Here is a 15,694-nt window from a genome sequence, read left to right as displayed (position 1 = left end):
TGCCCCCCGCCCCACACCCACCCCACCCATGCTCATGCCCATTCCTCTGTGCCCACTGCTGGTGGCAGGGCTTGCTTAGTAGGGAAGCAGCAGAGCCCTGCGGAGGGGCGGGCAGAGCCTCCCTTCCAGGAGCTGGGAGAAGACACCTGAGGCTGGACAGAGCTTTATCTGGGAGCTGGCGGCTGCTGAATAATGAATTCCAACTCTGCTGCACTCCCAGGCTGCACACTGGGTGCACACACACACACACACTGAACACGCACGCTGGGCTGACAACTTGGAGGGGCGGGAGCTGTGAGGCTCTGTGAGTCGCTGCAGGAGCAGCTTAGCTCGGCTTGGTTGCCTTGGTCTCTGTGGGCAGCATCGGAGGGGGGTCGGGAGGAGGAGGAGGAGGCAGCGGCAGAGAAGAGAGGCGTGTGAGCCGCGCTCCACCAGCTAGCTCCTTCCTGCTGCTCCTACCTGGCAGTGCCAGGCAGCTCACACCAGCATGGCCCTGCTCATCCACCTCAAGACGGTCTCGGAGCTGCGGGGCAGAGGAGACCGGATCGCCAAAGTGACTTTCCGAGGTAGGGAAGCCCCTGTCTTAGAGGGACGCCAGCTCTGAGAGTTGGACCAGCGCGTGCTCTGGAGGTGGCCGGGGATAGGACAGGGCTGGGAGGATGAGTGGGAAAAGTTCTAGCAGGGCCTGAGGAGATGAGCCTTTTCACAGGTAGTCATCTGCCTGGGACTGACTGGCCATTGTGATTTCTGGAAAATCTGGGTTCCCCGTGCTTCCATGCCAGTGTCTCCTTGCGCTTGCCAACATGCCCGTGCCCAGGCAGGGTGCAGAGCCCTCTGCCTGGGGAGGCAGAAGTGAGGACAACATCCCTGAGCTCAGGGAGACCCAGGACCCCTTCTTCCTCTCTCTCCCTCTCCTGCAGGTTGATTTCCTTGAGCACAGGGTAGGGGCCAGGTCTGGAGCCTGGGACACCCAGGGTGGCTGGGAGAAACCAGGCAGCCAGTAGCTCCCTGGGCCCCAGAGTGATGGGGGACACTGTTGGCTTCTTTTAGATCTGTTCATGGGAGGGGACCCTAGGAAACCCTCACCTCTCTTCTGTCTGGTCTTTTCTCATCCTTTTCACTCACGTTTTCAGTGACCATTTATCATGATCTACTGTGTCCCAAGGATAGGGATAGAAACACAGAGCTGAGCACAACCCAGCCCCAGTTCCAAAGAGCCTGCATCTGTTGGGCAGGCATGGGACAAGCAGCACAGGTATGTGAGACAGAGGGTGGGGGTGAGCGCAGCATGCATGCTACAGAAGCAGCACCCTCACCCAGGCTGGTGACTGGTGGTCAGGGAAGGCTTCCCGGAGGAAGCAACATTCAGCTGATACCCGAGGGACCAGCAGGAGGTAGCCAGGAGAGGAGGTGAGGACTGAGTAGGCAGGGGAAACAGTGTGCCCAGAGCTGAGAGGAGCTGAAACTTTGGAACCGAAAGAGGTTCCATGTGTCTACAGCCCAGAGAGTGTGCAGGAGCGGAGGCCAGAGAGCCAGGCAGGGCAAGGATGCAAGGCTGGTCCTGACCCCGCCGACAGCGGAGCCCCTGAACATTTTAAGTGGGGAAAGGCAGGGCCAGGCTGACTGTGTCCTTCACCACCCACCTCTGCCTCTTCATGTGGTCATTCCCCAGCCCTGGGGGTTAGGGGTACTTCTCACTAGACACGGCTCCTTCTCCCAAGAGAGGGATCTGAGAGTGGTGAAGAGGAGGCAGAGAGGACCCCACCATACTAAAGAGCAAAGTGAACCTTGGGGCCCAAGCTGGACACAGCGTCTGCACCTCTGCTGGAAGGGACTGGAGAGGCCATTGGCAGAACATTCCAGCAAGAGCCCTGGGGTACCCACATCACCTACTCAGAGGCCCTGGGATGCCCACACTGCAGCTTGTGTTCATAGGGACAGGCAGGGGTGGAGGTGATGGCAGTGGCCCTGCCAGCAGGAGGAGGTCAGGCAGGAGGGAGAGGGAGGTGTGGACTGGGCTGCCTTTTGCCTCCCACCCCAACCCACTGACTGCTTTCTCTGCAGCACCCTGGACCTCCCTCTGTGTGCCACCTGCTGGCTCATGCTGGCTTTAGGAAAAGCAAATGTGTCCTTTCATATGTGAAATGTAGCCCTGAGCTCCACGGGCAGCATAGTGTGGGGTAGTTAAGCTACAGGTTGCCATCCTGCTGCAGCTATGCTGAGACAGTCCAGTCTGCACCGGACAAGGCCATTTGCAGGCAGAGAAACCAAGACTCAGGGGTAGAACACTGTGCGTGGCATTCACAGAGGGGCTGAGGCACGGTGGTCCCAGCTCTCAGGATCCCATCCTGAGTACTCAATCCTGCAAGCTCTTTGTCTCCTCCTGGGCCACCTGGGAGGCAGCACCTTGTCTATCTGACACCCATCTTCTCCTTGGAGCGGCGAAGGGCTGGGCCTTTAGCCTCACTGACCAAACAGGAATTAGTCTATTTGCAACCCTTGCTCTCTGGACTGAGTGGAGAAATTGCTTCCAAGCTCCACATCGGCAGGAGGTGGCCATGGGCAGAGCTCCCGGGGAAGGGGGCTGGGCAGCAGGAATAGGCAGATGACAAGCAGTTTCCAGAAAGTTCCTTTAAAACAACCAGAGATGCCTCAGCCGCTCACCTGCAGCGTCCAGCAGTTGACAGCTGTAGGCATCCCCAAAGACCAACACTGACCACAATTCAGAGGGAATGGACCGGCTCTACGACGTTCCGCAGCATCTCCCGGCACACACAGCCACTGGGGGCCAAGCAGGTCCTCTGCAGGGGGAAACAAGAAACTGGTAAACATGCAGAGGGAGACACTGGCCCCAGGCTCCCCAAGGCTTTTGAGTGAAGCTCAATGCTGGGGTGGGTAAGGGAGCCCTTGGTGAGTTGTGCCCATTGGCAGAGGCCCCAGGTAGGCCAGAGCAGCTGGTTGAAATACAGCTTGACCTTCTGTGCTGTACCATCCAGGACACTAAGGAAAGAGCCCTGCTGGGCTACCATGGAAAAAGTTCTGGATATGGAGTCAGAAGCCCTAGATCCTACCTGGGTTCTGCCACTTACTTCACCTCTCTGACCCTCAGTTTCCTTATCCGTAAAATGGGCATGATAATAACACGCACCTCACTAGATTGCTTCAGGGAAACCATAGGTATGGAAGAGTTGGAGGGAAGAGTATTCAAACAGCCGATGTGTTTGTGAGGCAGCCATTCCCGTTCTCCTTGGGAATAGCTGTTGGCCCCTGAGGTATCTTCTCTCCAGTCCAGCCTTCTCCCCCTGTCGGCCAGGAGTGAGCAGAGGGCCCCACGTGAGATATAAAGGGAAGAGGAGAACACATCTGATGGGTTCCAGTCTGTGCCAGGAGCAGGCAGACTGGGCCTGGCCTCTGCTCTGTAGGAGCCTCTGCTGAGATGTTCCGCAGGAACCCAGGCAGGCAGACCCCAGAGACTCCTGTTCTCACCTGGCTGGGCGTGCACCAGCTTTGCCTGTGGCCACCTCTTTTCCCACTGCCCTCAGGTCAGTCGGCCCCACGCTCAGGCTCCTCAGTGCTCCCAGCCAGTTCTGTATCTAGCACTTAGCTCTTACTGCCCCTGGCTGCTCCTACGCTGGTCCTGCCCTGTTGATGCATTTCCTGAACGTGCTGATATTTGTGCACAGGCCTGGGACCCTGAGGTGAAGGGGCCAGGCTGGCCTTCCAGGAGTTACAATCCCATTGGGTCAGACAGGAGACAGGGAGTCCTGAGCGAATCTCCGTTGTGCCTGCAGGCCACGGGGTTCAGCTGGGTTTCCATTAACAAAATGGAGACAGTGATTCTCATTTAGCTCAGAGGCCTACAGTCCCCAGGAGTAATCAGGAGTGGGCTGTGTGAGAAGGAGCCATCTTGACCACAGGTTGCTACTCAAAGAGAGGAAGTATTAGCTTCAGGTATTTCCTTTATCAGCTCCTGAGATGGTTCCCTACGTCAATGACAGAGCCACAGAACGCAGGGTGTGAGGGGTCCTGAAGTTCTTCTAGCCTAACCTTCTGTCCAGTGCTGAGCCCCAAGGCTGGGGGACCTGGACTATCAGGGAACCAAGTGACAGACTGTCCAGGGCCAGCCCTGATGTCTCCCTTCTCTTTCCATTCCCTGAGCCTTCTCACCAAGACATGAGGTTTGGGGATTTTCTGTGTGAGACAAGAATGTCTGAAGGCTGGACCTGGCTTCCACATAATCCACCGTGGCTGGGAATTGGCACAAAGGTTTGCAGGGCATCCCCCTCCGCCTTTTCATTCCTGCTTCTCTTCCCACCCTACCCGATTCCCACCCTGCTACGTTCCCACTACATTCAACTTCCAGTCATTCCCAAAAGATACCACACCCTTTTACACCTCCAAGCCTTGAGACATCGATCATGTTTCTTCTGCCTGGAATGACCACCCTCCACCTTGAGAAAGCCCATTAATTCTGCTCATCCTTCAAGGCCCAGCTCATATGCCACCTCCTCCATGAAGCCTTCTCCTCCTCTAGCAGTACTCTGCACGCATTCTTCCGACTGCTCTGCCATGGTACATTGCATTTCAGACTGGCCACACCTCTGCATGCTGCCCTAACTTTTGAGCATCTTCAGGACAGACATCAGACACGGTTTCCGTCTTTGCGGAATTCACTGTGTCATGGGTTTGAGTTCTTCCACTGTGGCACTGCCACTCTTTGGCTCCATTTCCCCAACTCTGAGCTCCCACCCCAGAACTTTCTATCCAAGGAGGATCAAGGGACTTGAAGAGGCTTCAAGGGCCAAGAACCAAGAACCCTGGCTCTTACTCCTTCTGTCAACTTCCCTAGCCCAGAGAATCTTCCAGGGCTCCAAAGGGGCCTAACAAAATTTTTTTTTTTTTAGATGGAGTCTCGCTCTGTCACCAGGCTGGAGTGCAGTGATGTGGTCTCGGCTCACTGCAACCTCTGCCTCCTGGGTTCAAGCGATTCTTCTGCCTCAGCCTCTGGAGTAGCCGGGACTACAGGTGCCCGCCACCACGCCGGACTAATTTTTGTATTTTTAGTAGAGACGTTGTTTCACCATATTTCCCAGCGTGGTCTGTAACTCCTGACCTCATGATCCACGTGCCTCGGCCTCCCAAAGTGCTGGGATTACAGGCGTGAGCCACTGCGCCTGGTCAGGCCTCACAAATATTGGCAAGTTCAGCTCCAGCCCATAGGTGGGAAGCGAGAGGGATTGCACGTGTAAGCCAGAGTCAGTTAGGGGAAGACAAAGGAGAAAAGGCAGATGGGAAGGGAGGTGGGAGCAGACTCTGAGTTGGCCCCTGGAGCCCAGAAGGGAGGCAGGAGTTTTTATTGAGCAGGGGAAATGGGCAGTATTTAAGAAGCCATTGAAGGATGGTAACTCATTGGCAGGATCAAAGGCCATGAAAGGGCCAGGCATGGTGGCTCATGCCTCTTTCCGAACCTTACTGTGACCACACGTGGGGCAGGATCTCACCGTCTGACAGAGGAGAAGAAACACACACAGAGGTGAAATGAGTGCAGCATACAGGAGGGCCGGGGTGGGGGTAAATCACAACAATGTTTAGAGGATGACAGCTTACTCAGAGCTACAGAGACCAGGAAATAGGAGCAGGAAGAGGAGCAGGAGGAAGTGCCTAAGCTGGGTCTTGAAAAACTGCCCCTGTTTGCACCCATGGAGATGCAGGAAGTGAGGAATTGGTGATGGAGGAAGGTGAAGTCATTCTGGGTGAGGGACTGACCAGACCAGAAACTAGAGGAGGAGAATTGCAGCCAAGTTCCATGTCGGGGAAATCACACCATGTAGCTGGAGCAGAGGCTATAGGAAGTGGTAGAGGGAGACCAGCTAGGAAAGGAGCAGTGGGCCTGCTGAGTGATTGTACAGGGAAGGGTTGCAACTGAGGCACTGGGGATGAGATTTCCCCCTACTGTTGGCTGCAGGCGCCACCTCCGACTCCACGTTAGATTTATTTTCCCCAGTAAAATGAGGGAGCGCTCCCTCTTGCTGAAAAATACAGCTACTATTTGGAAATTTATCTGCCGCCCCTGATGAAGGAGGCAGAATACCCAGTGCACCCACCCCTGAGATGCTCCTGCAATGCTTAGGCCTGTCTGTGGGCTGTAGTCCAGCCTAGCACCCCCTCTCTTGGAGAATGTGGGGTAGGCATTGTCCCTGCTGAAGGCAGCAATAGAGGGGACTCTTACAACGATTTTGGCAGCCAGTGGCTGGCTGTGGACATAGCCCTGCGCTTTTGCTGTAGTCCCAACCAATATGCCCCCTGCATCCTCCATTCTTCACAGCACACTCAGACCCCCTCACCACACCTGGGGGAAATCTTCTGCCTAATGCCCCAGGTAGTGAATGTTTACCCCTCCTCCCTCCCCCAGAGCAAGCCATTGCACACCAGCGAACAGCAGACAGAGCACACAGAAAATTCCCCAGGCTTCTCCTGCTTTGATAGGAAGAGTGTGCTTTCATGTAATGAAAATGATTGTAAAACTGTCTTCTGCTGCAAAAGCCCTCAGGAAAATGCTGCTGGGAATGTGCTGAGAACAGACTTACAAATCATTTCTCTGAATTGGGAAGTCTTGGTTATCTTAGCCACCTTTACCGACCATGTGAAAGCCACATCTCTCCCACCCACTCCCATCCCTGGGTCTCATTTTATTTTTTATTTTTTTCTGTCACCCAGGCTGGAGTCTAGTGACACAATCATAGTTCACTGTAACCTCAACCTTCTGGGTTCAGGCAATGCTCCCACCTCAGCCTCCTGAGTAGCTGGGACTACAGGCACGCACCACCACGCTCAGCTAATTTTTGTATTTTTAGTAGGGATGGGGTTTCACCATGTTGCCCAGGCTGGTCTTGAACTCCTGGGCTCAAGTGATCTGCCTGCCTCAGCCCTCCCAAAGTGCTGGGATTATAGGTGTAAGTCGCTGCACCTGGCCTTATCTTCTTCTTTTTTTTTTTTTTTTTAACTTTTATATATATATATTTAAAAACCTCAAATATATACAAGAGTGGGAAGAATAGTATCATGGCCCTATGTTGTCCCATCCAATTTCAGCTACCATCAATTCAAGGCCAATCTTGCTTCATTTGCATCCCATGATCCTACTTCCCCACCCCAAATTATTTTGAAGAAAATCCCAAACCCCATACCATTCCATCTGTAAATATTCAGTACATAGCTATAAAAAATGAGAACTCAAATCCATCTTTAAATATTCAGTACATAGCTATAAAAGATAAGAACTCAAATACCACATACTTTGTCATTTTAAAGAAATTAACAATTCCTTAGTACTATCAACTGATCAGGCAGTGATCAAATTCCTAATTGTCTCATCAATGTCATAATTTTTTCCAATTTATTAAAATCTTCATTTTAATGTGTTTTGTAAATCAGGTATTTAATCATTTATTCACTTGTTCTGTTGAAGGGCAGCCATGTGCCAGGCACTGGGGACAGTGGGGAATGAGACAGACGTGGCTCCTGTCCTCAAAGGGGGAAGATGACCGCTGCACCCATCATGAGGAGCATTATGGGAAGGGAGGCACAGGTTCCCAGGCAGCTCGTGGCGAGGAAATCCACTTAGCCCAGGAAGCTAGGAAGCCACCCCAGTGGGTGAGCCAGAGTCAGTTAGGGGAAGACCGAGGAAGGAGGAAGGGCGGATGGGAAGGGAAATAGGAGCAGGCTCCCAGGTGGCCCTTAATGACCAGAAGTGAGTCAGGAGTTTTTATTGAACAGTGGGAATGGGCAGTAGAAGGATCGCAGCTCGTTGGCAGGAACAAAGTCCATGAAAGGGCTGGATGCGGTGGCCCACGTGTGTAATCCTAGCACTTTGGGAGGCCAAGGCTAGGGGATTACTTGAGACCAGGAGTTCAAGACCAGCCTGGCCAACATGGTGAAAACCCATCTCTACTAAAAATACAAAAGTTATCCGAGCATGGTGGGTGCACGCCTGTAATCCCAGCTACTCGGGAGGCTGAGGCAGGAGAATTGGTTGAACCCAGGAGGCGGGGGTTGCAGTGAGCCGAGATCACGCCACTGTACTCCAGCCTGGGCGACAGAGCAAGACTCCGTCTCAAAAAAAAAAAAAAAAAAAAAAAGTCATGAAAGGCTCCATTCCAGGCAGAGGGGCTAACACTAGTTAACACTAGTGCAGACTTGGTGGTGTAGAGATGCATCAGGGGAGTGTGGAGAGGAGGCTGGAAGGCAGGTCGTGGGGGACTCAGTCAAACACAGAGGGTCTTTGGTGTCACACTAGAGACACTCTTAGCAGGAGAATGGGATGCTAAGATATTGTTTTGGAGAGAAGACTCTAGATGTGAGGACTGTGGGCAGGGATGCTTGGGAGGAAGCCCAGGGCAGGCGGAGGGCGGAGAGCCTCAGCATGTGGGCATGAGAGAGGAAGGAGCAGCGCTGGGATCAGGGGAGTGAGTGAGAGGGTAGGACAAGGGTACCTCAGGACAGGAGTAAACTGTGGCCCTGGGGACCACCGTGGACCCAGGGATTTGGGGTACAGGGCCTTAGCTGATTCTCCTCTAGACTCCTGCCAGTTGCTGACACCCTGAATTCTGGCAAACATGGAGACATCAGAGTGAAAACACCTGGGGCCATTGCCATCCAGGTGGGTGCCTCGAGGGCAGGCCCCTTGGCTGCTTTCCCAGTGGCAGCATGGGGCCTGGCACAGAACAGACCTGGCATAGAAGTGGGAGCAAGGAGCACCGCCTGTGGGTGCAGGAGCAGTGATCAGTTAGCAACAGGGGCCCCCATGCAGCCTGCCATCCAGGCAGCACTAGGCAGTGATCCATTTCTCTTGGTGACAGCCCTAGAAAAGGCTCCTGAGACATGGACCATCACGTGATCATTTTTACCCTAGACCATTTGACCGCTTTCTGTCTGAACTCATCCACCTGCTAGATGCTGCCTCAACAGTCCTCGTTTCTATTTTATTTTCTTTTATTTCAAAGCAGAAGGGCTAATCTGCTGAGGTGGAGATCAGTTTTCACCCACTGGTTTGTTTTTTTTTTTTCAGCCAAAGTTTAAGAAAAAGTCAGGAAGGACTGCAGTTTCAACAATATTTTTACCCTATCGGAGTAAAAGCGTCACCCTCCCATTATAACTCATTGTATTCCCAGTGCCTGATGCAGAAAGGGTACTCTACACACTTGTGGATCACTGGGACCACAAGCTCCTCTGTCACAGTAACAGGGGAATCTCAGACCCAGCAGTTGCTGACTGTGTGGGTGGCACTGTCCAAGGCTCAAAGACAAATACCACAGGCCCTTCCTGCCTCAGTGCCAGGGTCTGAAAAATGGGAACCAGTGCTCTCAGTCAGTTGCAGAGCAAAGTCAGAATCTGAGTGAGGACCTGGAAGAAGGGTTTGAGCTGAGCCAGAGAGATGGGATTTATCATCCCTGCTCGCCCCCTGCCTCTCAGATGAATCCCTGACCCAAGCCTAAGTTTCCATAGTGTAAACCTGGATGCTAGCAGGGTGGGTTGAGGGGAAATACATGAGTGGAGGTAGAAATGATATTTGAGTACAATTGTGTAAAATGAAAGGTTAGAGTTCCATGGGGCCTCCATTTAGCAGGGAAATGGGGAAAATGGAAGGGGTAACCTCCAGTGTGAGGCCCAGGGACTCTGCAGTACCCAAGTCTGGCTCTGTGAGTCACTGGTGATTTTCAGAGAGTACACTATGTAAGAAACATGAGGAATAGCTGCTTTCTTGGACAACTCTTTGAATTGAATTTCTTTCTGTTACCCTGCCATCAACTGTCATTATAAAATTGAAGATGTGTTTCTCATGGGGAAAAAAGTGTTATTACAAGAGATAATCACAAACAACTAGACAGGAAAATCACACCACCGTCAACCACCTTGATGTAACTGGCATTTCTAGAACATTGCACACCCAAAACTGAAAAATATACGTTCTTCTTAAACGCACCTAGAACACTCACCAAGACAGACCATATGCTGGGCAATTAGACAAGTCTCAATATATTTCAAAAGACTGAAATCTTACAGAGTGTGTTCTCTGACCATAGTGAAATTCAACTAAAAATCAATAATAGGAAGATATCTTTGAAAGTTCCAAATATTTGGAAATTAATACCCTTCTTAACCTATGGTCAAAGAAGGAAAGAAAAGAGAAATTATCAAACATTTTAAACTGAATTATAATGAAAATACAACATATTAACATTTATCATTTTAAGTACTTATAGGAGAAAAGAAGAAAAGTGTGAAATTGTAATCTAGGTTTCTGCTTTAAAAAGGTACCAAAAGGGCCGGGCGCGGTGGCTCAAGCCTGTAATCCCAGCACTTTGGGAGGCGGAGACGGGCGGATCACGAGGTCAGGAGATCGAGACCATCCTGGCTAACACGGTGAAACCCCGTCTCTACTAAAAAAATACAAAAACTAGCCGGGCGAGGAGGCGGGCGCCTGTAGTCCCAGCTACTCAGGGAGGCTGAGGCAGGAGAATGGCGTGAACCCGGGAGGCGGAGCTTGCAGTGAGCTGAGATCCGGCCACAGTACTCCATCCCGGTCGACAGAGTGAGACTCTGCCTCAAAAAAAAAAAAAAAAAAAAAAAAAAGGTACCAAAAGAAAAGCAATTTAAACCCAAACCTTGAAAACATTATGTTAAATGAAAGAAGCCAGACACAAAAGATCACATTGTATAATCTCATTTACAGTCAGGCATCGCTTAATGATAAGAGTACGTTCTGCGAAATGCATCATTAAGTGATTCTGTCCTTGTGTGAACGTCATAGAGTGTATTTACACAAACCTAGACGGTCTAGCCAACTACTCACCTAGGCTATACGGTATGACCTACTGCTCCCAGGCCACAAGTGTGTACAGAATGTAACTGTATTCAATGCTGTAGGCAATTATAGTACAATGGTATTTGTGTATCTAAACATAGAAAAGGTACAGTAAATACAATATTATAATCTTATGGGACCACTGTTGTATATGCAAGTGGTCGTTTGACCAAAACGGTGTTATGTGGTGCAAGAATGTATATGAAATGCTCAGAACAGGCAAATCCATACAGACAGAGAGGAAATTCGTGGTTGTCAAAGGCTGCGGGGAGGGAGAATGGGGAGTGACTGCTCACAGGTGTGGAGTCTCCTTCCAGGGTGATGAAAATATTCTGGAATTAGGTAGTGGGAACGGGTGCATAACCTTGGGAATATACTAAAAACTACTGAACTGTACCCTTTAGAAGGATGAATGTTATGGAATGTGAATTATATTTCAATAAATAAAAATCAAACACCCCCCCGCCAAATTAAACCCAAGGGGAGTATAAAAGGAAGAAAATAGGAAATAGACAACAGAGAAATTTAACAAAGCCAAAAGTTGGTTCTTTGAAAAAAATTAATAAAATAGATAAACCCTAGGAAGGCTTATCAAAAGTAAAAGAGCAAGAAAACACAAAGTACCGATTTCAGGAATGAAAGAGGGAGTATCATCACATTAAAAGGAAAATAAGGGAATATTACAAATAACTTATCTCCATAAATTCTACAACTCAGATGAAATGAATAAATTCTTTGAAAAACAACTTACCAAAACTGACATAAAAAGAAATGGAAAATCTGAAGAGCCTCCATACCTAGTAAAGAAATCGAATTTCTAATAACAATGATGATGATGACAACAACCTTCCTGCCACAAAGAAAACTTCAGATCTAGATGATTTCACTGTTGTATTGTAGAAAACATTTTTTTTTCTTTTTTTAAGACTGATTCTCACACTGTCGCCCAGGCTGGAGCACAGTGGCGCAACCTCAGCTCACTGCAACCTCTGTCTTCCCAGTTCAAGCGATTCTCCTGCCTCATCCTCCCGAGTAGAGTCGCTGGGACTACAGGCACGTGCCACCATGCCCGGCTTATTTTTGTATTTTTAGTAGAGGCAGAGTTTCACCATGTTGGCCAGGCTAATCTCGAACTCCTGACCTCAAGTGATCTGCCCACCTCAGCCTCCCAAAGTGCTGGGATTACAGGCGTGATCCACCACACCTGGCCTGTAGAAAACATTTAAGGGGAAACGTAATAACAATCTTACACAAACTCTTTCAGAAAATAGAGAAAGAAGAGCACATCTCAATTCATTTTATATTATCAACACCTGACAAAGACCTTACACAAAAAGAAAATTACAGCCCAATATCTCTCATGAATACAGATGTAAAAATCCTTAACAAAATATTAGCCAACTGAATAGCAATATATGAAAAGGATAAAACATCATGACAAGTGAGTATTATCCCAGGAATGCAAGGTTAATTTAAAATTGGAAAATCAAAATATTTTACCATATTAACACAGTAAAGGAAAAAAGTCATGATTATATCAATAGATGCAGAAAATGCATTTGAGAAAATTAAACACCCATTAATGATAATAACTATCGGCAAACTACCAATAAAAAGAGCTTCCTCAATCTGATAAAAAGCATCCAGCTAACATTATACTTAATTCAGAAATATTGAACATTAAGATCATGAGTCAGGCAAAGTGTTCTACTCTCACCACTTCTATTCAACACTGTACTAGAATTCTAGCCAGCACAAGGCGGCAAGGAAAAAATAACTCCTACAGATTGGAAAGGAAGAAGTAAAACTTTCTTTATTCACAGAAAACCTAATTGGTTATGTAGAAAATCCTAAGGAATCTATTAAAAAGCTACTATAATTAATGAGTGAATTTAGCAAGTTTTTGGATATATGATTAATACACAAGAAAATAAATTTTACCAAAGATGGGAAAGACTTGCACCCTAAAAACAAAACAGAACAAAATGCTGAGAGAAATTAAAAAAAAAAAAAAAAAAAACAAATGTGTAGAAAATAGATTATGTTTATGGACTGAAGATTCAGAATTGTTAAGACGACAATTCTCCACAAAATGACCTATAAGCTGAACACAATCCTGATAAAAATCACAACAGACTCTTTTGTAGAAATTGAAAACATTTTAAAATTTATATGGACATACAAATGATACAGAATAGCTAAAGTAACCTTGAAAATGGAGAAGAGAATTGCAGTGTTCACACCACAGCTGACCCCTGAACAACATGGATTTGAACTGCGAGGGTCCACTTATATATGGATATTCTTTTTGCTTCCACCACCCATGAGACAGCAAGACCAACCCCTCCTCTTCCTCACCCTACACAACATGAAGATCATGAGGATGAAAACCTTTATGATGATCCATTTCCACCTAAAGAATAGTAAATATATTTTCTCTCTCTCATTTTTTTTTCTTTTGTTGTTTGTTTTTTTGTTTTTGAGATAGGGTTTTATTCTGGTTGCCCAGGCTGGAGTACAATGGCTTGATCTCAGCTCACTGCAACCTCTGCCTCCTATGTTCAAGCGATTCTCCTTCCTCCACCTCCCAAGTAGCTGGGATTACAAGCAAGCACCACCACACCCAGCTAATTTTTGTATTCTTAGTAGAGACAAGGTTTTACCATGTTGGTCAGGCTGGTCTCGAACTCCTGACTTCAAGTGATCCACCCACCTCAGCCTCCTAAAGTGCTGGGATTACAGGCATGAGCCACTGCGCCCAGCCATATTTTCTCTTCCTTTTTTTAATAACATTATCTTTTTTATAACATTTTCTTTTCTCTATCTTACTTTATTGTAAAAATACGGTACATAATACACATAAAAATATGTGTTAATTGGCTGTTTATGTTATTAGTAAGGCTTCTGGTTAACAGTAGGCTGTTAGTAGCTAAGTTTGGGGGAGTCAAAAGTTATACACAGCTTTTCAACTATATGAGGGGCTGGTACCTCTAATCCCTATGTTGTTCATGGGTCAACTATATTTAATTATAAACCTAACTATAAAGTTATAGGAATGAAGAAAGTGTGACATTGGTCTAAGAATAGACATATAGACCAATGGAGCAGAACACAGTGTCCAGAAATAAACCCTATACATATAAAATCAACTGATTTTCAATCAAAGTGTTGGATATCTAGAACTAGATATCTATATGGAGAAAAAATGAACTTCAAACTCCTATCTCATACCACCCACAAAAATTAATTTAAGATGGATTATAGAATTAAACATTTAAAAACTATAAGCTTCTAGAAGAAAATATAGAACATCTTTGTTATATTTTTGGGTTAGACAAAGGTTTCTTAAAGAAAAATTAAAAAACACTAAACATAAGAAATAAATTTCACTAAAAACTTGCATTTCTTAAAAATTGGAAACTCTTTGGCTAGTCACAGAGTAAAAAAAAATTGAAAACTCCTATTCATTAAAAAATCACATTTAAGAAGGCATGAGAAGGCAAGTCACACACAGGAAGAAAATACTCACATTTATCTGACAAAGGACTTGTAGCCAGAACATATAAAGAACCCCTATAAGTCAATAATAATGAGACAAATGATGAAAAAAAAAAAAAAAAAAAGACTTGAACAGACACTTCATAGAATAAGATAACCATATGGTCAATAAATATGTAAAAATGTGATCAACATCCTAAGTCATTAGAGAAATGAAGATTAAAATTACGAAGAGATACTATTTCACATGCTCTAAAATAACTAAAATGTAAAAGTCTGACAGTATTCAAATGTTGATGAGGATGTGGAACAACTGGAACTTTTTTACATTGCTGATAAGAGTATGAAATGATACAGCAGTCCCTTTGGAAAACTATTTGGCAATTTCTTTTCTTTTCTTTCTTTCTTTCTTTTTTTTTTTTTTTTAGACGGTTTCTCGCTCTGTCACCCAGGCTGGAGTGCAGTGGCGCCATCTCGGCTCACTGCAACCTCCGCCTCCCACATTCGAGCCATTCTCCTGCTTCAGCCTCCCGAGTAGCTATGACTACAGGCGCGCGCCACCGTGGCTGGCTAAAAATTTTTTGTATTTTTAGTAGAGACGAGGTTTCACCGTGTTAGCCATGAGGGTCTCCATCTCCTGACCTCGTGATCCGCCCGCCTCCGCCCCACAAAGTGCTGGGATTACAGGCGTGAGCCACCGCGCCCGGCCGGCGATTTCTTATAAAGCTAAGGGTACCTATCCTGTGACATAACCATTCTGTTCTTAGGGATTTCCTCAAGAGAAATAAAATCATATTTCCACAAAAGGACTCACATGAATGTTTAAATGCATTTATTGAAACTCACTGAATTTTACACTTAAGATCCATGAATGTGAACAGACATTTCTCAAAAGAAGACATTCATACAGCCAACGGACACATGAAAAAATGCTCCTCATCACTGCCATCAGAGAAATGCAAATCAAAACCACAATGAGATACCATCTCACACCAGTTAGAATGGCAATCATTAAAAAATCAGGAAACAACAGGTGTTGGAGAGGATGTGGAGAAATAGGAACACTTTTACACTGTTGGTGGGATTGTAAACTAGTTCAACCATTATGGAAAACAGTATGGCAATTCCTCAAGGATCTAGAACTAGATGTACCATATGACCCAGCCATCCCACTACTGGGTATATACCCAAAGGATTATAAATTATTCTACTACAAAGACACACGCACACGTATGTTTATTGTGGCACTATTCACAATAGCAAAGACTTGGAATCAACCCAAATGTCCATCAGTGACAGACTGGATTAAGAAAATGTGGCACATATACACCA

At 47.1% G+C, this 15,694-nt stretch overlaps 1 protein-coding gene across 4 annotated transcripts in view; it reads left to right on the top strand.

Annotated features, from left to right (window-relative positions):
* The first annotated feature begins 304 nt into the window (after window positions 1-304).
* Window positions 305-15,694, top strand: part of OTOF (otoferlin) — a 102,473-nt gene continuing 87,083 nt past the window's right edge. For 2 of the 4 annotated variants that reach the window (XM_023230027.2, XM_023230026.2), the window contains exon 1: window positions 305-566. In XM_023230027.2, coding sequence (XP_023085795.1) covers window positions 488-566 — 79 coding nt within the window. In that variant the 5' untranslated portion in view covers window positions 305-487. The remainder of the gene's footprint in view (window positions 567-15,694) is intronic. The other 2 variants (XM_023230028.1, XM_023230029.1) reach the window with 1 other exon arrangement.

The sequence above is a fragment of the Piliocolobus tephrosceles genome, chromosome 15, assembly GCF_002776525.5.
Source record: "Piliocolobus tephrosceles isolate RC106 chromosome 15, ASM277652v3, whole genome shotgun sequence".
NCBI lineage: Eukaryota > Metazoa > Chordata > Mammalia > Primates > Cercopithecidae > Piliocolobus > Piliocolobus tephrosceles.
This window is presented reverse-complemented; position numbering and strand designations above follow the sequence as displayed.